This window comes from Nannospalax galili, unplaced genomic scaffold, assembly GCF_000622305.1.
Source record: "Nannospalax galili isolate Female #2095 unplaced genomic scaffold, S.galili_v1.0 scaffold11, whole genome shotgun sequence".
In the NCBI taxonomy this organism is placed as follows: Eukaryota; Metazoa; Chordata; class Mammalia; order Rodentia; family Spalacidae; genus Nannospalax; species Nannospalax galili.
Genome location: NW_008330735.1, coordinates 4,588,138 through 4,614,518, shown reverse-complemented (window position 1 = coordinate 4,614,518; position 26,381 = coordinate 4,588,138). Strand labels below are relative to the sequence as shown.

Genomic DNA, 26,381 nt, shown 5'->3' with positions numbered 1-26,381 from the left:
AAATATATATATATAAAATTATAAAAAGAGAACACCTTTCACATTCTCCCTCAGCCCTGAAGATTGCATAAATTCCCAAATTTTTGTTGGAAGCTGATTACTCTAGGGTGCATTTGAATGAAACTTTAAGGAACTCAAAAAATTTGAATATGAATTCATTAAACATGTTTCTCTTGAGCTTTCTAACTTTAAGAAATTTTTAGTAATACTGTCATAGTCATAGTATTTGGTCAAAAGCAGAAAGTTTTGCCTCAACACACTAACTGTAAAATGTTCACTGGAATGTGGCTCACGGACGGCTTCACTGCTTTTCCTTTCTTCCATTTCTCTTGGGTTCTCCTGTCTCTTTTTTATCTAAAAATTCTCTCAACAAACAAATGAAGAGAGGTTATCTAAATTTAGGGACATTTCCCTTAAAGTAATCTGAGAATAACAGTGCAATTGTTCAGATATATAACTTTCATTCTCCACAGCATTATCTATAATTTTTCTACCAGTAATTACTTTGAAAGTCATATCAAAATTATTACAGAACATATTTAAATTTCAAAGGTAAACAGGAATTTTCTTTGAGTGGAGAATAGTTTTTATATTTATTTACTAATATTAATATTTTAACAGGCAAATGGCTACACTCACATTTCATGACACATCAAGGTGGATGTCTCACCATAATAAGCAGGTAATGGTTTAATCATATACATTCTTCCACTGACTGCCTTAGAGACATCAAAAGCGCATAGGCTCTCACAAGTACCATGTCACTTTTTATTCAAGTTACTAAGGTCAAATTTGCTCAATAAATCATGGTAACATGAAACTAAATGACTAATTTTCAATCCTGACTTGAGAAAGTATGTATTTTGCTTTTTAAATTTTGAACTGCTGCTTTTAAGAATGGATTCATTGTCACCAGGTGTGGTGGCGCATGCCTGTAGTCCCAGCACTTGGGAGGCAAGGGCAAGTGGATCTCTGTGAATTCAAGGCCAGCCTGGTCTACATAGTGAGTTCCAGGACACCTGGGGTTACAGGGAGACCCTGTCTCGAAAGACCAAAAAAAAAAAAAAGAATGGCTTCATTGTCATGGTGACCTCCACATTGTTGCTGATCTCTCCTAGCAGAGCCAAAGCTATACTGTTGCAGAAAGATTATAGGGCAAAGAAGGAGAATTAGATTTCTACTTTCCCCTTTGGCAAATTTCCTCTCTTTCTCTCTAAGACAAATATCCAATACCAATATTTAGATGTTTAAACTGTTATAATAACTGAGGAAAAGAAAAAGAAAGGAAGGCTTCACTGACTCATCTTTGCCTAGGACTTACTTCTGCTCATGAAAATTATTCATATATCCCTAAAGTTAGGATATTCAAGGAATAAACATTTCAAAGCCAGGACAGCATCAGTTGCATTTAAGTTCTCTAGCTGTTGGGTTCTTGTAACACCGTGTGCAACAGAGCTGGCTATGATCAAAGTTATTATGTGTGACATAGTCAAATATGCCAACAGTGCACATTTAAGGTACATTGCTAAGCCACATACTGTGGTATACACTTTCAAACTCAGCACTGAGAGGCTGAAGTAGGTGGATCACCACAACTGTGATGCCAACCTGGGATATGCAGTAAACTCAAGGCCATCCTGGGGTACACAGCAAGTTCAAGGTTAGCCTAGGCTACATAGTGAGACCCTGTCTCAAAAACAAAACAGAACAAAATTACATGTGAAATCTCTTAATCTCAGTATGTTAAAAGCATTACATAAGTCCTCAGAAACATCATTTTAAGCTTCTAACTAAAGAGTAGCACAGATTAAAAAGTAGGTAATTTTGAACACGCCATTGCAGAGATTCTACTGAGCAGGCCTGATGATGTGTCAATTTGATAAAGAAAGTTCTACAAAACCAGAAATTAGTTCCCTGGTGCACCAAACAAAAAGGTACCACTAAATTTTATGATGAGTTATATATTGCTTCTATGATAGCCAAAATATAATTCAACCTCTTTCTATAACTTTGTATTTTTCTGACTACTACTGAAATAAATAGCTGTCCATCCAGAATTTAATGTCAGTCTATAGCAATCAATTAATGGATATATTTCATTTAAAGTGCCAATAATCCTGAGAACTGGCAAATGGGATGACTTGATATTAAAAAGCTTCTCACGGCAAAGAAAAATATCACTTGAGAAGAGACAGCCTACAAATTGTAAAGAAAAAATCTGCCAATTATAATCACACAGGGATTAATAATTAGATTATATGAAGAATTGTAAAAATCAAACACCAAATAATCAATAAATAGGATAAATGAATTGGATAGTTCTAGAAAGAAGAAATACAAATGGCTAATAAATATTGGTGAAGAGTTCAAAACCTTAGCTATCTGTGAAACGCATATTAAAACAAATTCCATTTCATCCCAGTCAGAATGGCTGTCATCAAGAAAATAAGTCACAAGAAATGTTGGTGATGCTATAGAGAAAGAAGACTCTCAGCATAGCTGGTAGAAATATAAACTGCAGTCACTATGGAAGTTGTGTAGAAGTTCTTCGAAAAAACGAAAAACAGTACTACCATATGATCCAGCTATACCACTTGGGTAAATACCCAAAGGACTCTAGGCCAGCATACCAGAGACACTTGCACATCCACGCTTATTGCTGCACTACTTATAATAGCTAAGAAAAGGGAGCCAGTCTAGATGTCCATCAACAGAAGGACAAAGAAAATGTGGTACATATACACAATGGAATTGTACTCAGTTATAAAGAAAAATGAAATAATGACAGTTGTAGCAAAATGGATACAATTGGAAATAGAGATTATGTTAAACAAAATAGTCCAGAAAGAAAAATATTGCATGTTTTTTCTCATATGTGGAACTTAGATTTAAATGTGTGTGTGTGTGTGTGTGTGTGTGTGTGTGCGTGCGTGTGTCTGTGCGTGCATGCATGTGTGCACGTTGTGTGTGTGTTGAAACTAGAAAGAAGGCCATGGGAGGGAAAGAACAGATTTGAAGGAAGGGGAGAAAGAGAAAAGGGTAATGGATTACATGGGACATAAAGAAAGACAGAGGGCTATTAGGAAGGAGGAAGGGAAACAGCAAGAGGGAAGAGGGGGAAAAGCAAAGTATGTGTGAAAATGCCATAATGAAACACATGATTTCGCTAACTTACAAATTTTTTAAATGGCAATTATAGGATGGGTAACAAGGCTTGATGGGTAAAGGTGCTTGTTGCTAGCTTGATGAACTGAGTTTAATACCTGGGGCTTACACAGGGGAAGGAGACTATGGCATGTGCACACAAAATAAAAGTAATAAAAAATTGAAAATGGCAATTATAGCAATAAGGTAAACATGTCATTTGGGGTGCTAAAAGTTCCACTCTGTTCTGACAGCAAGTTCCAGAACAAAAGAAAATCTAAAAAGGAATAATACAGTCTATGTTAGGTTGGTAATGGCGTGCAAAGATCTAATCCAATTCTATAACTCCTAAATATATTACTTTATTTTGAAAATGAAAAGAAATGTACAGGTGCAATCAAAGATTCTGAAATGGGAAAATTATTTTGGATTATCCACAAGAGTCCTAAATCCAATGAATGCATTCTTATAGAAAGAGGCAAAAGGACATTAGGCAAACACAGATGAGGTGCTATGAAACTGGTCTTAAGGACGGGAGTGATGGCATCACAAACCAAGGAATGCCTGTGGCTTCCAGAAGTTAGAAGGGACAAGAACTGGATTTTCCCCCAGAGCCTGAACAGGGTAGCCTTTTTTTTTTTGGTTTTTTGAGACAAAGTTTCCCTATAGCCACAGCTGGCCTGGCTTCGCTAATGGAGACCAGGCTGTCATCGAACTTAGATGAGTTGATTATTACATTTATCATTCAAGATATACTCTACAGTAATGAAGACTGTACTCCTAGATTCATAATGACAAAGATCAATGGAACAGAATAAAGAGCCTAGAAACTGACCACACATACAGTCAACTGATTCTGCAAAGGTGTAGCAATTCAATGAGGAAAGGTGAGTATTTTAAGTCAGCTTTCTGTTACTATGACAAATGCCTGAGATAAAACAGCTTATAAGTAGAAAAGGTTTGTTTTGGCACATAGTGTTAGAGATTTCAGACCTACTGCTTAAGTTTTTTTGATGGTTTGAATGAAAATGTCCCCCATAGACTCTAAATACTTGGTCAGTTGGGGAAGGTCAAGGAACCTTCAGGAGGTGTGGCCTTGCTGGAGGAAGTATGTCATTGGGATGGGCTTTGAGAATTCATAGCCTTATCCCATTGTGAGTTTGTCTCTCTGCTTCCTACACATGATTAACAATATGAGTTCTCAACTTTCTGCTCCAGATGCCTCCTTCCATGCCTCCCTGCCATGATGGACTCATACCCTAGAACTGTAAGCCCAAATAAACTCTTCCATCTATAGGTTACCTTGGTCATGGTGTTAAACATAGCAACAGAAAAATAATGAATATGGAAGCTGGTACCGGAGAGTGGGCTGTTGCTGTTAAGAACCTAAGCATGTTGCTTTGTGGAAAATGTGGAAGACTTTGGAAGTTTATAACAGAAATGCGGTTGAATGCTATAAGCAGAGCTTAATGGGCTATTCTAGTAAATGCCTGGCTCAAGATGTTACAGAGGGAGATGGAAAATGGATGTAAATATCAACTGAGATATTTTGGTTAGGAATCTGGGTGTCATTTGCCCTAGGTTCAAGAATTTACCTGAGGCTAAGTTTAAAAGTAATGGACTAATTTCTTTGATGGAGGAGATTTTAAGGCAGCCTAAAGTTGAATGTGTGATATGGTTATTAATGATGAATATTGTGCAGATATACAATGAAAAAAGCAAGAGGGACAGAAATATAAAATATATAGTTTGTAGAGAAAAAGATCACTAAGAAACTTAATGTTGGAGCCATGGTAACCAAAGTGTGCCCTGGAAGACAGATGCCTATTTCCAAAGTCATAACCAACTCCTTATTTTACTATTCTCAAATGGCTTGACAGTTACAACTTTATGACCTAAATAATTTCCTTACATTTTAGGAAAAATTTTCAATTACAGAAAGAAGAACACATATTGTTTAAATTCCTATGCTACATGATGTTAAAAAAAAATTAGCACAAATAGGAAATTGTCTTGATATAAAAATAGAAATCCATTAGAATACTGTAAGAAATATAAAGAAAATGATGTCATATTCTATTAGGGTGGTTTATTATCTGTTTTCTGATTGCTAACACTTTACTTATGAAGTCTCAGTTCTTACTAGTTTATGACAATGGGTTGTCTGATATGGAAAGTTTTATTGTGAACTTATAGTCTCTCCACACAGTAAGTTTAAGTGCCTTCTAGATTACTAACTCTGGAGTGACTGTCACAGTACCACCCCAGTGCTACTCAGAGTGTGTCCTCAGATTGGCAGAATAAGCATCATCTGAGAGCTTGTCAGAAACAGCACTTCCTGGGCCCATTCCAAACCTTCAGAGAATTCAAACGTTTCAAAAAAAATCCCCAGGGTGTGAAGGTGCCCAGAGACATTTGAGAAAGGCAGTGTTAGCCTCTACTGCTTAACATACAGAACTGAAGGGGATGTCATAAAACTGGTACTTTCATTGAAATTTTGTGACAAATACATTCTGCTAAGTATTATATCTTTTAAAAACAATAAATGTTAAATGAGCAACACTCCTAAATCATGTTAACTTATGACACCATAATGAAAATTATATTAAATGCTGCAAGGCAGGAATTCTGTGATATTTGATATCTCTTGTTCACTAATTATAAAGGCCAGTGTCCTTATTTGTTTACTGTTTGTTCTAATACCAACATACTTCACAGATGTAGAAGCTATTGAGATCTAAACAATATGCCATTATTATATGCAAGTATCTTAACCTATTTATTTGTTAAAGAATATAATTTACATCAGGCTGCAGCTACTCAATATTGAAATGGTGTCTAGTGAGATAAATATTTTTCAGCTACAGAGAAAAATATGAAGTATATCTAAATTATGAAAATAGCATATTACAATACTGTGGAAATTATAGAAAATTCTAAGACAATATCCATTAAGTCCAAATGGCCTTTTCCACTGACCACGATCTGGGCAGAGATCAACACAGTAGTGCCTCTTTGCTCAAGCATATCATAAATAATTGTGAACTTAAGTTGTATGTGTAATACTTTCCACAAAAGTCCCAAATCTGAAGTTTGCTGACTTAGTCAGCACTAGCTGGCATGAAAAATGCATTTAGTTTAACTGCAGTTTTGTACTTTTGTAGTTTTTCTCTCATACTTTTTCCTAGTGAACAAGTAATTACTATATTATCCAAATTAGCTGACATTATGAAAAGATAGGCTATGGGAGTATGGGCTACCTTATGGGAGTTCAACAGTGGCGATACTAAGGCTTTGGCTACACTGTACTTAAATGTAACATCAATACTATACTTTGTCAGTCTCAGCAAAAACAGAGATGCATAGAATTTGTGTTTTTGCTTTTCTTTTGTCAGTGACTTCTAGGACATAATTCCATGGCATCACAGTGGATTCTAAACACATTAGAATATGTAATACCACTAAGGAATTTCAAATAGAGCACACTAAAAGAAAGTTGATTATTGGTTATTTTTGTTTAGTGATTTTATGCTTTTATGGATCTATTTATCACAGTACTTTGAGGTACTCATCACTGAAGATAACAAAAACTCATTTCTTTGGGTATCTATTAAGAATAAAGGAAAAAGTAAACTTGAGAGAATTATATGAGTAAGGCAAGACATTAGTGAATCTGACTACAATATCTGAAAGTTAAAACAGCATCTTCCAACATTTTTTCTCAGGAACTTCTTTTAATTTACTAAAATATTAAACATAGGACTTATTAGAAATTTTCATGAAAATCCGTATTCTCAATCATCAGTAATTTTATAAATAAATTTTATAAATCTCCCCCCAAATACTTATTATATGTCTAATATTTTTCTTGCCCAAACAAGAGACAGAGAGAAAAAAAGTTTATCTACAACAAGATAAATCCAAACAATCATATCTCCTTGCTCTTGTCCTTCAAACACCTCTAACAGCATATTTGGCTCTAACACTTCTGAACTGCTCCCCTTTTCATCTGCTCTTCTCACACAGCATTTTCTTGTGCCTTTCTTCCCTAACCCTGCTAATCTCCCCTTAAAATATCTTCCAAATATCTTCCAGGCTGCAAGAGGTCTTGCAGTGTTGAGCATACTGACCAACAGTTCCAATCAACTATTCAAGCAGCCTGTGCTCATGTCTGAGGTCTCACTTTCCTTTCATGTCTGAGAAAGGTAAGAGGCCTAGTTGTCTGCTTCTTATGCCCCATGTGGATGTGGTGTCAACTGTGGCCCACAAAAAAAAAAAAAAAAAAAAAAAAACAAGAATCAAGTGTGGCTCAAAGGAGGGAGGCCATGGGGACAAAGCACTCCATCACTGGGTCTCTAAAGTTTCTAGAAGGAAAGTCTGTAGACAATGTGATCTGTCTTAGTGCAAGAAACAGAGCTGAGAAGATAGTTTGGCTCTACCATTCTGCAATGCAATACACCTCCATACTGATTCCTACAGAAGAGTCAACTCTGGTAAGGAAATAGAAAGCCAAAAGGGGGCATAATCACTTTTTCTGATTCTTTCGGTGCAAGTAGCTCTTCCTATTACACTTCTCCCTCATTCTCCTTGCCATGATTGGCAAAGATTATTATCTTCACAAATCTATAAAAGTGGGAGGGATTGTCCTTGGATAATTGATTTGAACACATTGAACAATTGTTTACTTTAATATCTAACCTCTCACCATTAAAAAACAAACTAGAGATTCCTACATTGATATATTCAACAAAACAAATAAGACAAGAAAGCACAGCTCCTTTCTCCCAGTTTGTTCCTATCTCAACCTCCCCCAAAGTATGTATTTTAATACATACTTTTAAAAATACCAAGACATATTACTGAAATGAGTAACAAGTTAAAACACTGCTTTGTGGCCAAGTGGATAGGTCACAACTGATCCTACAGAGTAGGATCCATCTTACTGTAATTCGTGCATTTAGGTAAAATTATTATTAAGTATAAGGTTTCTGGGTGTTATGGCTATAATCCCAGCTATCTGAGAAGCTTAAATGGGAGGATCCTGTGTTCAAAGCCAGACTAAGAAATATAGCAAGATATTGTCTCAAAAAACAAAACAAAACAAAACAAAAACTAATGAAACTTTCATTTATAAAAATTAGATATGAATTTACTTTTTGTTTTTGTTTTTTGATTTTTTTAAAAAAAGTTTATGTGTATAAGAGCTTTGCCTGCATGTATTAAGTGTACCATATACATATAATGCCCACAAAAGCAAGAAGAGGGTGTCAGATCTCCTGGAATTGGAGTTATAGGTACTTATAGCCTCCATGTGGGTGCTGGGAACTGAACTTGAATTCGCTGGAAGAGCATCCAACACTCTTAACTAATGAGCCAATTCTCAAGGTCTTGTTTTTGTTTTTTGAGACAGGCTCTCATATAGTCTAGGTTGGCTCTGAATTCCTAATCCTCTTGCCTCTACCTCCTAAGTGCTGGAATCACAGGTGCACATCACCAGGTCTGGCTATAAACTCATATTTTAAATTTCCTGCCAAACCACTAAGCCTCATAATATGACCCTAATCTGTTTAATATCTTATTTATTATTTTTATGTGTATGAGTATGTTGTACGCATGTATGTAAGTGTACTCATGTCATGCAACACTCAAGGAGGTCAGAAGAGGTTGTCGGATCCCCTGGAACTGGAGTTATATACAGCTGTTAGCTGCCATGTGGGGGCTGGGAAGCAAATCAGGGTCCTCTGCAAGAGCAGCCAGTGCTCTCAGGCACCAAGCCATCTCTCCAGTTGTAAAACATAACTTGTTTTATGGAGATATAACGCATATACCTTAAGGCTTGCCCCTTTTTAGGTTATATATTTCTAAGTTTAAGTCTCATCATTTATTTATTTATTTATTTATTTATTATTTATTTATTTTGGTCTTTTTGAGATAGGGTCTCCCTGTAGCCCCAGCTGTCCTAGAACTCACTATGTAGACCAGGCTGGCCTTGAACTCACAGAGATCCAACTGCCTCTGCCTCCCAAGTGCTGGGATTAAAGGCGTGAGCCACCACGCCCGGGAAGTCTCATCATTTTTAAGGCTATTTTAACATACCCGTACAACTATCATCATTAATTTCAGAACATTCTCATCATTTCTAAAGAAACCCTGTGTTTGTCACAGTCACTGTTATTCTGGCTCCCTCTCCCAGCAACACTAACCTACTTTCTGTCTCTGTGGATTTACATATTCTATTCTGGACAGGAATTACACACACATACACAAGCATGCACATGTGCATATTCTAATTAGCCAAAAAGACTTGTGATTTTTAAGTATCTATAAAAATGTATCTTACTTTTTTTTGAGGTGTTGGTGGATAATAAAGAACTAAACATTTATATATAGCCCAAACAAAGATGCTGTCCTACAGCTCACACTCTAGCTGTGTAAGATTATAAGCAGCCCTTACTAAGGAATTATTATGAATAATCCTTTGACTTTAATAGAGTCTGACATATAACATCCTCCCATGATTCTCAAGTGAGCCTTAGAGTGAGGTTTCCAATGTGATGACATAGTCATATTGACTGGATTATATTAATAGAAGTATATCCCTTTGGCCTACCAGAATTTCTGATTGCATTCATTTTCTGAAAGAGCCATTTTAACACCATTAGTTTTTAGGAGCTCACATTTAAAAAACTTTTGTAAACTGTGTGCACATCACTAACAGCCTCTGATACTAAGTTAGAAGCCCTTTGGGGGATTACTTACTGCAAGCTCCAAGAGTTTGAGCAAAGGAGGAAGATTTTTAAAAAGAAGTGGGAGAGGGAGCAGGATAGGAAAATCAGGCAGAGGAAGGGCAAGAGTACAAGGGTTCCAAGAGACCCAAAGATCCAAAGAGCAAAAAGAAGCATAAAGAGAAGGAGATGGAAGACGACAGAGAACACTGAAGGGAACCAAAGCTGTGCTACATTCATGGTACAACTGATGCCTTTCAGGTGAAGAATTAGGAGGATTTGTAAGATCCAGATTCGCAGATAGGAAGAACTCTACGAATCACAATGATATATGACTGGGCTGTTCTTTTTCCAACATGGAGTCTGAGCTCTGTAATACACATTAAATAGTAAGATTTACAAACTCTAAAAGAGAATTTTGTTGTTGTTGTTGTTGTTTTGACAGGGTCTGCTTAGACCTAGTCTGCCTGGAAGTCACCATGTGGACCAGGCTGGCCTTGATCTCACAGAGATCGTCCTGCCTCTGCCTCCTGAGGGTTGGGATTAAAGATAGAGTTGTCACCATGCTTGGATAAAACAGGATTTTAAATTTTTTGCTAGTAACATTCTACTTTTCCTCTTCTGACTAGGTACAAGTGCAAAATAAAGGCTGTTTGTGATTATATATAATCTATGAAAGCAATTTCAAATTTGGGGCAGTAGACTATATAAGTAGACTTTAAGTATAAACCCATTTACTCCCCTCCCCAAATGACAAATAATTATTGTTTTCAGTGACATAGTCAATATGTGCTACATAGAGAATTTCAAAGTAAACATTCGCTTCCACTCTTCCCAAATGATAATCAGTAGCGGGCATGCTGTGTCCAGGTTCAAGGAAGACTTGCTTTTTGGCTTTTGTTGTTTGTTGTTGTTGTAAATTAAGGACTTGAAAACCTGACACCAAACCAAAGTCATCATAGCAAAATGAGGAGTGAAGTAAAGACAGAAACCCTACAGAGCTGCTCTCCTATGCAACTTGCAGCTCCCCTGTGGCCACCAAGGCTATCAGTTACTAATTAGGCAGTGTATTCTGTCAACGCTTGCCTGCTCTTCTTCGGTTAATTGATCATTCTGCCATATTAATGATCCTAGTACTGTGGCTTGAATTCCCTCAAGTGTTTTACCCTTGAGATAGAAAACTAAAGATGAGAGAAATGTGACAGATTAACTCTACCCATGTCATCCGAATCAACTCTAAACACTTTCCTATTTATTTTTAGAACTGTTTTTGTGGACTTAAACTATAAAATTTTTCCTTATATATGAATTCTAACTACTTAATTTCACAATCCTTAGGAAACTACCATGGGAATGAAATGTATGTAAAAAGCAATGATGTTTTAATATAAGTGTTCAAAATTAATGGTGGGATTGAGCATGTAAGGCTGGAGTGTTGGTGAAAAGACTTAATTCTCTTACTATTGAATGAAGAGAGTAATCTACCTAAAATGAAACTCAATAAACAAGATAGGTGACCTTAAAATGGATAGAAATTGATGAGTACAACCAGGACATTTAATAAGTGTAGTTAAATTCAATGAACTTAATATACTACTTTTGAGATAAAGCTTCTTAGGACATCAAGAAAATACATATCCTCTGAGATAATTTTTGGTTTTCATTAATGCAAAGCACTGTTATTATGAAGCAGCCATTAAACAGTAGATGAGGAAGTGCAGTTAAGACTGTGTAGTAGTAACTCAATAATGAATGTGAATAGAGTTCAGACAGGCAAGCGAGGAACACACACTGATTGGCATGGCTGTTTTGTTGTTTTATTGAGTTTCTATGAGAAACCCAGTTGATTAAAATAATGTTACAACAAGTTGTAAAAGTATTACAAATGTGTCTTTTATACTTTGATACCATAGTTAAGACTATGAAAGATGAAAAAAATTCCAAAGGTAAAGTCAAGTCCAATACACTACTGCCACCTAATGCTTAGTAAAATATTACCTAATGAACCAATCAACAATTCATTCTTTTATGTAACAATTAACAAATAAAACATGAAAAAGCTTAATTTTTTTAAGGGTTTTGTGACTTGGAGAAAATGTGATCCATGTTAAGGCTGGCAACCTAAAATCTGAGGTTATTCATCAAAATACCACCTATTTACTACTTCACTACAAGATAGATACTGTGCTAGCCAATGTGGATACTGTTAATGAGACAGGATCCCTGCCCTTGAGGTACCCACAGTCTAGTGGAAACAGACGTGTGAATTGTCTAACAACATAACTAACAACATAAAAACAACATAACTAACAACATAAAAAGCTGCTCACTTAGAGTAAGTCAGGGGAGGTTTTGTAATAACGCCAACATTTACATGGAAGGGATGAACTAGTCAGCATACAGAGGAACTATGGAAGAGTAGGAGGAAGAGGGCATCCCAGGCAGAGAGACATTACAAACACTGACAGCAAATAACTCAGACAGATATCAGAGTTATAAACGGAAGAACTGCAAGGCAGAATGAGAATCAGTGAGAGAAACTCTGAAAGGTTAGACTGGACTAAGATCAAAATAGAGCTTGCCTGTACTGAAAACTCCACATTATCTGCATGATAGAAAAAGAATTATGGCTTTGTTTCAAAGATGAAAAAAAATCTACCCCAATGAAAGACTGGACGGGGTAAGGTGTAACCCTGGACAGTTTCTAACTACAGATGTGGACAAAACATATTTGGAAGACTGCAACAGTCCAAATGACCTCATAAGTTGCGGGTCTACCTGATCATCAGTTCACAGAGGTCAAGGACTATCGAGCGTCACCATAGAACCTGTAAGGAATTACAGGAAACAAAGAACTGTGCTATATTCCACAGAGATGTCAAAGTCTAAAAGTCAACTACTCTAGTAACCCACATATTTCAGCAAAATGCAGTGCAGTTCAATCAATACATGACTAAGACTTGACTACAGAAAGTGTATGAAATAGGATCTCTGTCTTCAAAGACTTCACTTTTGGCTGAGAAGTAGCCACAGGCATAAGTAATTAAAAGTAGGATATGCTTAATAAAATAAAACTTACAACTTGCCAGTGAAACATATAAGGTAAGACATTTTTTAAAAATTTTATTGTGTATGAGCATATTGCCTGCATGTAGGTAGGTGCACCCATGTTGTGCAATACCCACGTAGGTCATAAGAGGGCATTGGATCCCCTGGAACTGGAGTTACAGATGGTTGTTAGCTGCCATGTGGGTGCTGGGAATTGAACCCAGGTTCTCTGCAAGAACAGCCAGTGCTCTTAACCACTGAGTCATCTCTCCAGCCCCAGCAGAGACTTTTTGAGTAAGGGATAACTTCAGGACAAAGTTATTAAGAGTTGTACCTTATCTGAAGGTGGCCCTCCTATAATCAATAGGAAGGGATGGGAAAGAAGGGGAAGAAAACTTTCCATTTCCAATGATAGTAGACTAGGTAATTCAAATCAATCTTCACAATAAATACAAGTACAAAGCCCAGATACAATTTAGATCTTTAATAGGTTTTGTTATGGCATTTTCAAACAAAGTTGGTTTTGGTGTTGATTCTCCTTTCTCCCTCTTCTCTCCTATTCCCCTGTCCCTTTACCCGCCTCCCCCAAGTATCCTTCTTTCAGCTTTCCCTTCACTTGCATCTCAGTCCCCAACCCCCTCCTTCCTCAACACCATTTCCCCTCTTCTGGTTCCCTTTCTATTTTCATAGCCTTCACTCACACCATATATACAAACCAAACCAAACCAAACCAAACCAAACCAACACACACACACACACAGAGTGAGCAAGCTTGTGATGTTAGTCTTTCTGAATCTGGGTTGCCTCACTTTCCAAATCCATCCATTCTCCTACAAATTTCATCATTTCATTTCTCTTTCCTGCTGAGTAAACTTCCATTGTGTGTGTACCACATTTTTATTACCCATCCATCTGCTTATGAACACCTGAGTTAGTTCCATTTCCTTGCTATTATGAATAATGCAGCAATCAGCATGGATGTGCAAGTTGTCTCTGTGGTAGGATTCAGAATCCTTTGGCTATATCAGGAGTCATGAGAGCATTGGGTCATATGATAGTTCTGTTTTTAATATTTTTGAGAAAACTCCACAAAAATTTCTATAATGGCTGTGCTACTTTACCATCCTACCAGCTGTGAATAAGGGTGTTTTCTCCCATGTCTTCACAAGCGTTTGTTGTCATTTGTTTTCTTGATGATAGTCCTTCTAACTAGAGTGAGATGGAATCTCGAAGTAGTTTTAATTTGCATGTCTCTGATGGCTAAGGATGCGGAACACTTTTTAAAATGCTTACTGGCTATTTATGTTTCTGTTTTTGGGAACTGTCCATTTATTAATTAGCAGTTTTATGTTTGGGTGTTTTAATTTTTGAAGTTCTAGATATTTTCTAGGTAGTAACCCTTTAATTGAAGTACAGCTGGTGAAAATCTTCTCTCAAAATTTTTTAAAAAAATCTTAGAAGTATCACATCATTGACAATACAATAAGGCCCAAACTGAGAGAAAACAGATAACCAAGGCCAATGGTTGCAAGTTGCCCTGAAACCATATCACCCACTCTGAAAATTATTCTTTAAATGAACTTGGGTTGTGATAGGTCCATTTGGCTCTAAGTAGACACATCATAGTATAACTGACCTATAAAGAGAAACAGAGGCTAAGTCAGGTGTGATGGAACACACCTGAAATTCCAACCTTGGCAGGTAGAGGCAGGAGGATTGGGAGTTCAAAGACATCTCGGGCTACATAGCAAGTTCAAGAGGCCAGCCTGAGCTATAGGAGACCCTATCTCAAAAACAGTAACATCCCCCAAAGAGACAGGCAATTCTACTGTCACTGCCACTCCTGCTGCCTATACTAAACATGTCCCCCTTCTTTTTAGGGAAAAAAGAAAAAGAAAGAAAACATAAAAGTTGAAACTGATGTACAGAGGAGTTCCATTTTGATATCTTTTAAAAATAGTTTCAAAATTATTTAACCTTATTTTTATTTTATGAGTATTTTGCCTGCATGTATGTAAATGTACCATGTGCATACAATACCCTCAAAGGCCAGAAGAGGGCATTAGATCCCCTGGAATTGGAGTTATGGACTCCAATTATCAGCCCTGTGAGTGCTGGGAACAAAACCTGCTTCCTCTGCAAGAGCAGCCAATGCTCTTAACTGCTGAACCATCTCTTCAACCATTCTGATTTCTTAGCATGAGGGGCCAAGTTTGCTATGGGAAGATATGTTTCCCCACCTAAATCATAAGCTAGACCTTCTCCCTTCTTTTTGAAGGAAAATATGAGATAGTTGGTTCTAAAGTAGGCAGCTTGTCAGGGGAGGAGGCCTCAGACCAGATTCAGCTGTGTTCCAATTACTTTCATTTTCATCAAAGATGGCCTACTTCGGGGTTCTTGCCCAAAGTTGGTCCTTTCAGCAGGCTTCCCAATCCATCTCCCCTGCTTCCTCTGAGGGCCCCCTCTGGCAGGAATTTCCAATTTCCTGCCATTGCTCTACCCAACTTCCTGCTTTCATGAGTGAATCAACACATGACATACATCTTATCCTATTCGGTCCAAGGGGAAAAGGGAAGTCCAATCCCATCCCACCTCCTACCCTATAGAATACAAAAGCTTAGACTCTCTAGGCAGGTGACAGTGTCCAAGTATGGACCTTCCACTTAACAGAAGTCTGTCTGTTTGATGCATAGGGTATTGCTTATGTTTCAATAAACTTGGCTGTGTGCTGTGACTGAAAACTTGTGCAATTCTTTATCTGGCAGAGAGGAGGACTGGAAAACAGACCTCAGGTACAGTATTTTCTCATGCACAACAACCTAAGTGGGCATTTCTCTTCTACAAACTCCATGTAAAATCTGCTCTGTGAACCTGCTTTCCCATTCCTACAATCTGGTAAGTGTGCTAACTTTTCAATATGCAACTGAACACTTAGAGCAGAAGAGCAGTTTTGTTAAGAGTCTGAGCCCAAAGACAATGGGAAAATTCTACTTAGTTAAAATTCTTAAATATCTTTATACTGTTCATTAACTATTTACCTGGCATCTTATGAAACACTGTGACACAATGATATAAGGAGAAATATTTGGTCTGTAACCCTGGTTGCTGGCATACAGCTCATAAAACCCTTGCAACCTCTGTAGTGAAGAGTGTCTCTTGTAGGCTAATGAGAAGAATGGTGACTGAGGCCCCCAAGATAGCTTCCCCATGAGGAGTGATTACCAGGAAGGCCAGGCATGATTAAAGAACTGGCTCTTTCAGCCCCATCCCCTTATCTCCTATCAGGGGACAAGACCAAATGTTGAGACAGTCACTCATGGCATAGTCCACAGTTAATCGATCATGTCTCTATAATAGGGCCTCCATGAACTCCAAAAGGACAGGATTTGGAGAGATCCAGGTTAGTGAACAAAAATGGATCCACATACTGCAAGGGAGCTGTTTTGTAAATCCATGGGGATGGAAGGTCCTGAGAGTGTGACCCTTCCAAGTACCTCTATGTACCTCTTAATCTGGCCTTTCATTTGTATCTTTTAAAATATCCTTTGTAGGGGCCGGAGAGATGGCTCAGTGTTTAAAAACACTGGTTGTTCTTGCAGAAGACCCGGGTTCGAATCCCAGCACCCACATGGCAGCTAACAATTGTCCATAAATCCAATTCCAGGGGATCCAACGGCCTCTTCTGTCCTCTGCGGTCATTGCATGACACAGGTGCACTTACCTACACGCAGACAATACACTCATACACATAAAGATAATAAAATATTAAAAAACAAAAAATAAATCCTTTTAGTAAACGGATAAACATTAAGTTTCAATGAGTTTTATAAGTCACTCTAACAAATTAAACAGAGGGGTGAGTCACAGGGACCCCAATTTAAAGCCAGTTTATCAGAAGCACCGGTCATGTGGCAGGGGATTAAAGTGGGGAGAAAGAGGCATCAAAATTAACATATAAATGAAATCAATGGTAGAGGAAGGCTGAATATCTCACCTCACCAAACAGACTTCAAGTAACAAAACAGCATGTGTGAAAAAGGCCTATAGTCTTCAAACACCTGAAAAGGTGGGTGGTATGTAAATGACCTACAACTGTCTGGCAGGGACTGGAGCTTTGGCACCCAGGACCTGTTCCAGCTCTCCAGCTCATTTCCATTCCCAGGTGTCCCTCTCTCTCTCTCTTAATAAATTATCTCTATCTCTATCACTGTCCTCTTTCCCCTGTCTAATTCTTATGTAACACAGGATCCTGGAAATCTAAGCAGGTGCCCACCAGACTCTGATCCATGCCTCAAATATCGCAACTTGAGACTTGCCACTGATATCTGAAGACTAGGGGACCGAATTGTAAGATAGCCAGTCTACTAGAGAGTTGCTTGGTGTATGGAGGGAAATCCCAGTATAGCTGATATCAAAAGTACACTGAGGGGCATGCGAGTTTAAAGAAAGACCACTTTGGCCTTTTCCTATCTCAACATAACCTCGTATAGCAATATGTTTATATAATTTATGTAACATACATAGTATGGAACAAGTAAAAAGCATGTATCCAAAATATAATCTTACCATTTTAATCTTTCTTGGTGAATATTAACAATTAAATTTATTCATATACTTTTACATAGTTCTGCATGTTATATATAATATGTAGTGAGGATGATCAGTTATAATATGGTACCACATTTAAGAAGCTGACTATGTTTCCTCATTATTTTATTTAATCTATTTTTAAGTTGTTGACAATTTTATCTTTTTTCAATTTTTATTGAATTTTTGTGAATTTAATAAAATATATATTGATCATATTTAGACCCCTTCCCCTCTCTGTACCCTCCCCTTAACATCCCCTGCCCAATTTCATATACTCTGTTATATATATTAAGGTTTATCAACTCAAATTTGTGTCCCCAAATGCCCTTCTGTGTGTGTTCATCCACTGGAGTGAAATTATTTTACTTAATCTTTAAGAAGTCTTATGAAGTATTACCTGATTTTTAAAAACTTATTTCTGTGTGCAAGTGGTGGGATGAGGGACAGGCCCATATCAGGACATACATGTGGAGGTCACAGAACAACTTGTGAGAGCCAATTCTCTCCTTCCATCATGTGGGTCTCAGTTTTCAAATTCAGATCATCACTGGCAGGGGGTACCTTTACCCACTGATTTATCTCATGGGCCCCTGATTTTGGTAGATAAGGAGAAGCTAAGAGCAATTAAGTCAGATTTGGTACAGATGAGAGCTGTCAAAGTAGCTCAGTAGTAGACTATTTGCCTCACATGTGTGAAACCTTGGTCCAACCACAGGGGAGAAGGAAAAGTGGCACAGGTGAGATTCAAAGTCAGGGCAAAGTGATTCAAAGCCAGGACCCATAGCCACTGTGCTACCCAGCTTCCTATAAAACCACATTTTAGAATTCATGCATGAAACGTTTATACTAGATACTAGTATGCAAACATCTGTGCTTTCTTCCTTAAAATAAACTCCACTATATCCGCAACGTCCTGAATAGAAATAAAGAGATACAAATCTTAATATATTTTTAGGGACGAGATAATTGAATTACCGAAAACAATCTAAGACTGTTTCAATCCTCATAAATATCTGAATCCAATATTTAACTAATTTGAAAGGTTTAATAATTCTCAAATTCTAAATTATCTTCATGGATTATAAATAGTATTTGTATCTCAAGATAACCAAAAACTTTTCCATTGCTTCAGGGAAAAGACATGCCCTTTCCAGATATTTATCCAGTGCACTGCAAAAAGGATAACACTCAATTACAAAATGCTAACACAATGAGGACTTTTATGTTCCATCACTGAGTTTAGTAATCTATCAAATAATCTTTAAGTTGCAGATCACATGGGCACCACAGCAGCAATTTGTGACACAGAAAATAATTCAAACATATGTATATAAACTATTAGAATTGTTGATAATAAATGAATTTGAAAAGGGAAAATGGTCAACACAATCTTAAGAAGTAATCAAGTGATATACTTGAAGACAAATTTTGTGTTTCCTATCTGGTGGTATAGCTTTCTGTATGTGATGGTTACAAATTTCAATGACATAAACCCTGTCAACTGATTTGTCTCATTCCCCAGCTGTACCAGTTACACTTCTTTTTAAAATTTTTTTAAATTGTATTTCTACAATATGTGAGTATTTCGCCTGCATGTATGCAAATGCACTTCGACACTCAATGCTTGTGCAGAATAGGGCATTGGATCCCCTGGAACTGGAGTTAAGGATGGTTGTTAGCTGCCCAGTGTGTGCTGGGAACCAAACCTGGTCATCTGCAAGAGCAGCCAGTGCTCTTAACCACTAAACCATCTCTCCAGCCCCCTAAGCAAACTTCTTATACAACATTTTTTAAGGCAAATTATGCAATAAGATCTAATGAGTAGGAGTAGGTAAAGTGATAAATTCATCTCTCTGTAAAAATCTTAATTCATGGGGCTAGAGAAGACCCAGGTTTGAATCCCAGCACCCACATGGCAGCTAACAACTGTCCGAAACTCCAGGCCCAGGGGATCTGACAGCCTCTTCTGTCCTCTGCGGGCATTGCACGGCATGGGTGCACTTACCTATATGCAGGCAATACATGAATACACATAAAATAAAAAAATAAATAAAATTAAAAAAAATAGCACTAAGAAAAAAACATTCTAAAATATTTCAATTAATAAAACATTCTAAAATATTTCAATTAATAACATTTTCAGTATTAGAATCTTGAAAAGCATAACATTCACAAAAATTGAAATGAGGAAACAGTATTTATTAAATCAACATGAACTGTAAACTTGATAGCCTACGATTTAGCAATATTTTATCCCAACAACTAATTATGTAGGAAGTGTTATATTAAAAGTATTCTGATTTTGGAAAAGTACATGTAATAAATGTGCCTTTTTATAAAATTAAATCAGAGGGGGCTGGGGAGATGGCTCCGATTAAGAGCACTGGCTGCTCTTGCAGAGGACCTGGGTTCAATTCCCAGCACCCACATGATAGCTAACAACTGTCCATAACTCCTGTTCCAGGGGAATCCAACACTCTCTTTTGACCTCTGTGGGTATTTGCATGACATGGGTATACCTACATCCATGCAGACACTACACTCATACTCATAAAAAAAATAATAGTAATAAATACAGATTAAGAAAATGTTCATCATGGGACTGGAAAGATGGCTCAGTGGTTAAGAGCACTGACTGCTCTTGCAGAGGACCTGGGTTTGATTCCCAGCACCCACATGGTGGCAACAACGGTCTGTAACTCCAGTTCTGGGGGATCCAACGCCCTCTTCTGACCTCTGCAGGCATTGCACAGCACAGGTGCACTAACACACATGCAGGTAATATATTCATACATCTATAATAAAAATAATAACATTAAAAAAAGAAAATGTTCATCATATTTGGAAGCAAAAATATGAACTTCAGAAGCTTGCTTTTGTAAAACAAAATGATCACTGTGGTAAATGTTTATTCCCTTATAATTTTCTTCTTCTTAAATCTATTAAAAACTCTAAACATATCATAAAAACAATAAAAAATATATTGTACTCCATAAGCTATATACAATCTAGAGCCCTTCAAAATTAAACAGAGAATAGCAATTAGCTTGGCCTTACACAGTAGCTCACTAACTGTAAGCCATTCTGTAGAAATCCAGGAAAATGAAAATTATGTTTCAATACAATAGTAAACACTTCTACATGGAAATGATGAGGAAAAGTGTGATTCAGTGGGAGGTGTAGAATCAGAAGTAATGTGATCAAATTTTGACAAATTTTAATGTGAGAGTTACTTGGGGGAGGTAGCAGATAGGTCGAAGTAACAGATACAGCAGTAAGTGCCAAGGACAGGTACCTGTTGCACAAGAAAAACAGAAAATAGCTCAAAGCTTCTTTTTAAAAATTAAAGTCAAAGCATAAACACGCAAGAATACGTATAAAAAGTATGTGCAGAGGCAGGTGGATCTCTGTGAGTTCAAGGCCAGCCTGGTCTACATGGTGAGTTCCAGGACAGCTGGGGCTATAGGGAGACCCTCTCAAAAAGACCAAAAAAAAAAAAAAAAAAAAAAAAAAAAAAAAAAAAAAAATGTGAGAGACACCAAAACATTGAAATGGAAAACTGATCATAGTCTTTGTCCATACCACACTGAACATGCCCGATTTTATCACAGAAGCTAAGCAGGTCAGGCCTGGTTACTACTTGGATGAGTAAATTGATCATAAAAATGGTACATGCTATAGTTTGATCTAGAATTTTCTCCAAAGACCTATGTGGTAAGTAAAGGCCTGCTCTTAAGTTGGAGCTATCAGAAGGTGATGGGACCTTTAAAAGGAGGGGTCCAGTGGGAAGTCTAAAGTCCTTGAAGGCATGCCCTTGAAGGTAACTGGGGCACCCTGTTGTCTTCCTCTTTCTCTTTACTCACCTGCCATTAGGTAAGTGGTTTTGCTCTACCATAAGCTGCCTCAACACAGGCCCCAAAGCAATGGGTCTGGTGAACCATGGATTGGAGCCTCTGAACTTGTAAATCAAAATAAACTGGTTTTCTTCATAAGTATATTAGTTCAGATATGTTAGGATAACGGAAAGCTAACACAGTATCCAGCTCAGGAAACTGAAACATAAGCCGAAAGTAGAAGAGTGTAAGAACTCATTCAAACAGAGACAAGAGAAACTGAGGAACTGAAGGCATTAAATACCTTTGGGAATGAGACTCAGGACAAGGATTGAACAAGTAGCCTGGTTAAGACTTTAACAAAATTAACTAGACCTTCAGTTCTCTTCCTCACCACAAGGCCACTGTCATCCACTCTCTCCAACACAGCAGAAAACTAGAATTTTACTGTGTACATAAGGTCAATGCGGTTTGAATTCAAGAACACCAGCCACCATGTTGAGGGCTAGAACGATCGGTGTACTAAAAACTAAAGGGAAAGGGAATGTGAACACACAGCATACTGGCAGCAGCCCACATACTTACCTCCCCAGGCAGGAAAGCTGAGAATTCCCATCTGGGAAACAGATTCTAATACTCACAAATGAGGTCATTAAACAAAATGAACAACTTTACCTCATGAGGCCTCTGGTCATGTACATAATCCAAATCAGGTCATATTTTACTCAAATATGATCAAGTCATAAAATAGATAAAAGGCACCTTCATAGTAAAAGGTATGGGAGAGGGAGCCCCAGAACTCAAAAGAAGAAAAAGAAAACGTAAACAGAAAATGGGCTTGAGAGACGGCTCAGCAGTTAAGAACACCGGCTGCTCTTGTTGAGGCTACAGGTTCGAGTCCTGGCACCTACATGGTGGCTAACAATCTTTTGTAACTCCAGTTCCAGGGGATCCAATGCCCTCTTCTGATCTCCATGGGCATTGCATGACACAGGTGCACTTACATACATGCAGGCAATACACTCATACACATAAAATAAAAATAATAATTTTTTTTTAAATGTTAGGAACCAGGTGTGGTTACACACACCTTTAATCCCAGCACTCAGGAGGCAGAGACAGACAGATCTCTGTGAGGTCAAGGCCAGCCTGGTCTATATAGCAAGTTCTAAGTCAGCTGGGGCTATAGGGAGACCCTGTTTCAAAACCAAAGAACAACATAAAAAACTTTAGTAATTTAAAAAAAATATTTATTTTTATTTTATGTGTATGAGTGTATTGCCTGCATGTATGTAAGTGCACCTGTATCACGCAGTGTCCACAGAGCTCAGAAGAAGTCAAAATATCAGAGATATATTTGGCTTAAACTAGAGAAACAATTAATGATACATAAATAATGGCTCTTTACTCTTTTGGTAAACTGAATGAACTGCAGACCATTAAAGAGTCACTGATATTGGTTTAAGAACATCAAAATACGGACTGAATAAATAAAAGAACAGCTCAAAAGATACTAAATAACATTACATACCACAACTAATTTCAAAAAGGGATAAATCCCAGTGAAAACAGAACAAAAATGGCTTACATTAGAATTACTCAATACAAATGTTATCCAAGATATAAATACAGACTGCACATACAATGTTAAAAACAAAAAGAATCGAGTAAAATTTTGATATTACATACAAAACATGCAAATACATGCTGCACAAAAGCCAGCATATACAAAATATCATTTCATCATGTCATCAGTCTAAAAAAAAATTAAATTTTATATTGCTTTGTATTAAATCATCAAAATCCAGTGTGTATTCAACAGGTTACAATTTTATACTACAGAATATTACACATTTCCTGGGCTCAATAGCTACAAATGGCTACTGGCTTTTTTTTATTTTTTATTTTTTGGTCTTTTTGAGACAGGGTCTCCTTGTAGCCACAGCTGGCCTGAAACTCACTATGTAGACCAGGTTGGCCTTGAACTCACAGAGATCTAACTGCCTCTGTCTCCCAAGTGCTGGGATTAAAATGCATGAACCAAGTCGGGCTATGGCTACTGGATTTTTACACTGCTTATTATGTAACAACCCTTCTACACATTTTACATGGATTATTTCATTTAACACTTGCAGAGGAAAGTTGCCCAAGTTCTTATAGATAGTGACAGAGTCAGAAGATTCTAATTTAATCACTACAGTGCTATCCTACATCTAATCAAATTTCTTTTTCTGTATTACTGAAACGTTCAATTTAACAAACTATTACCGAGATTCTTACTGATATACATTTCTTTTAACTTAAATTTCGAGTCACATGGTGGTGAACCCCTTTAATCCCAGCACTCAGGAGGCAGAGGCAGGTGGACCTCTGAGTTCAAGGCCAGCCTGGTCTACATAGTGAGTTCCAGGACAGCTGGGGCTACAGGGAGACCCTGTCTCAAAAAAGGCCAATAATAATAATAATAATAATAATAATAATAATAATAATAATTAAAAGATTTTTTTTCCTGCTATGATTTTAAGTCTGAAAGAAAAGACTTACCATTAATATGAGTTTTTGGTACTTTTGTTTTAGGTCTGACACATCTGCAGATGGGTCTGCCCCCAGAATGCTGTACCAGTCCTTTTTAAGTATCTGCCCAAAAGCCATCACCATCCGTTGAACTAGAAGCGGGTCTCCTTCTCCGATAAGCTGCACAGGAAATGTTAAAGACAATGCATTACAGTTGCAACAAGGAAACACCGCCTTTCTAAGTTCTTTACTATTTGGGTGAGTCTATCACGGTATATGCTTATCTCTTTAATATACAATGGCATAAAAAAGAATTTGATAGTAAGCCTGAGTGAAGAATGAACTTCCAAGAAGGTATTTCTTCTAGTCCTAAGGTAAAACTGGCACATACGTACTCACGAAATTAGTATTTACAAAACTAATGGATAAAAGTAAAACAGAAATCTAGCTACATTTTAGGGCATAGCCCCTGAATTTTCCCGGTTCACATCTTTTCTTCCAGATTAAATGTAAAGACACGCGAAATAACACAAGCAGGTGGACAGCAAGAGACCCCAGCAACTGCAAAGATGCTCACACCTTGTAAAGAAACAGCTCCCGAAGCTGTCACTCGAGGGTGACACAGTCCTCCCAGCCTCAGAGAACAGCCGAGCAAGATCTCCAGAAACCGGGCGCCGAGGCAGCCGTCCGTCCCAGCCTGGGGCTTGGGAACGCGCTGGCTCGCCATCAGCTCTGCGCACCCTGCCACGGGCGGGGCCACCCCCGGCTTCACACCGTGGCAGACTTACCAAACTTCCTCCGGCACCGAAACCCACTGACCGCCCTCAACCAGCCAGAACTCGGAACCCGCCTCTCCTTCCGCCGGAAGTCGGCACCCTGGAGTGTGTTTCTAGCCGAGCCTAGTTGCCCGCGCACCCATCGAAAGGGCCCCTCCTCTTGCCCGACCGCGGTCGCTATGGTAACTGGTCGCCACTTCCCTGCTTCCTTGTTTTCTCAACTGTGAGTCCCTAAGCTCGCTCTAATTTTCCTTGGCGTGGCCCGCATCTTTCCTTCTCTGCCGAGCACCTTCATCCCAGGTTCCGCCTGCCTTGCCTTGCGCTACCTTTTGGTTTGTACTGGGGGCTGGAAGTTAGTGATAAGGATGAGACATAAATTATGCCCAATCCATTTCCTTTAGACCTTAGAAACGGACTTTAAAACAAGCCAAAATGCTCATAACAATAGTGTACTTTTCCAAATTCTTTCACATTTACTATGTCTACTTCCACGTTAGCCCAGTTACACGACTGAGGAGGGTGTTACTGTAGCTACTTTGTAGATGAGGAAACAAACCAAGGACCTAGGCCAGCGGTGCAGCTGCAGAAGCAGAACTCTTAGCAGGTTTACAGATTCCCAGAACAGTGGGTCAGAAAAAGCAAAATGAACGGTTCCCTTGTGAATCATTTAGGGCGCTCTCCAAATGGGTACTTTTGACTTTGCTGTTAGTTTTTTCTCTCGTCTCCCTTTCTTTGGCACTTTTATTGCTTCTTTCTTTTACTTACTCTGCCTTGATTTCTCTTCCTTACTGGTTTACCTGGAGGTGAGCAGCACATCTTTGTTTTGGCAACATGATATGATTTCACTTGGGGATGTTAAAGTGATTTTGTTATTACTACTTCCTGAGATATACGTCCACTTTCATCTTCTGCCAATATCAGTTTAAGAAGCACTGAAGGTAAATTTAAACAGAATAAATGAAACTTTCAATTGTTTAATGAATGGTTCAAATGTTTAATGATACAGTGACTTAAAATCTAAATATAAAAGCATGGATTAGTTTCTCCACTGAATTTTGTCATGTTTAAAGCAAAGAACATTATATGGACAGTGACAGGATCTAGTTTTAGTCATGAATCCAGAAAACCATTTGTGCGGGCCTACCAAAGTGTCTAAAGCATCAGAATTAAGAATTGTGAATCTCTTCCTATACAATATTATAAGAAGAAGGTCCTCTTGAACATCTCCAGCCCTTGAAGAACCCTCTGTCTACTACTTGGTTCTCCTAAGATATGTTCAAGAAATCCAGTTTTTAGAGTAAATGTGTTTTATTTAGACATATATCCAATTAGGCTATTGTGTTATCTCTTTGATTCTATCCATTTATTTGGTACTTTCAATTTTCCTCCTACAAATCCCAAATGTTTGGCCATTTCGTCTCTAAGTAGTTTCATCTCTAAAAGCATGCCAGCTTTTTAAAAAATTTCTATGGTGTCTTTACTCAAAAAAATTGTCATATTTCATTGATCATCTAATACATGAAGCTTCTTTAAGTTTTTCTGGTTATTTTAAGTATCTTTTATCAATCGCCTTATCACCTTTTTTGTTGTGATTAGTTATTGAAAAAATGTAGATCAGTTGTCTTATAATTGAAATCTATACTTGAATAAACTCCTTAAAACAATTGTGACATAGAGCCCCATTCATTAATCTTCCTTTATGTTTCATTATCTAGAGTGACATTATTATCCAATACAATTAAAGTAAGCCA

At 37.6% G+C, this 26,381-nt stretch overlaps 1 protein-coding gene and 1 long non-coding RNA gene across 3 annotated transcripts in view; one reads left to right on the top strand and one right to left on the bottom strand.

Moving 5' to 3' along the window:
- Positions 1–2,612, top strand: part of LOC115067427 — a 3,089-nt gene extending 477 nt beyond the window's left edge. Inside the window, exons 2-3 of the long non-coding RNA XR_003846850.1 lie at positions 622–682; positions 2,423–2,612. This is a non-coding gene — a long non-coding RNA (uncharacterized LOC115067427). The remainder of the gene's footprint in view (positions 1–621; positions 683–2,422) is intronic.
- The window catches only part of Dnajc24 (DnaJ heat shock protein family (Hsp40) member C24), a 42,866-nt gene extending 16,849 nt beyond the window's left edge, over positions 1–26,017 (bottom strand). The window contains exons 1-2 of one of the 2 annotated variants that reach the window (XM_008851318.3): positions 24,643–26,017; positions 23,885–24,034 (exon numbers count right to left, since the gene is read on the bottom strand). In XM_008851318.3, coding sequence (XP_008849540.1) covers positions 23,885–23,998 — 114 coding nt within the window. In that variant the 5' untranslated portion in view covers positions 23,999–24,034; positions 24,643–26,017. The other variant, XM_008851308.3, reaches the window with a different exon arrangement.
- Positions 26,018–26,381: the final 364 nt, after the last annotated feature.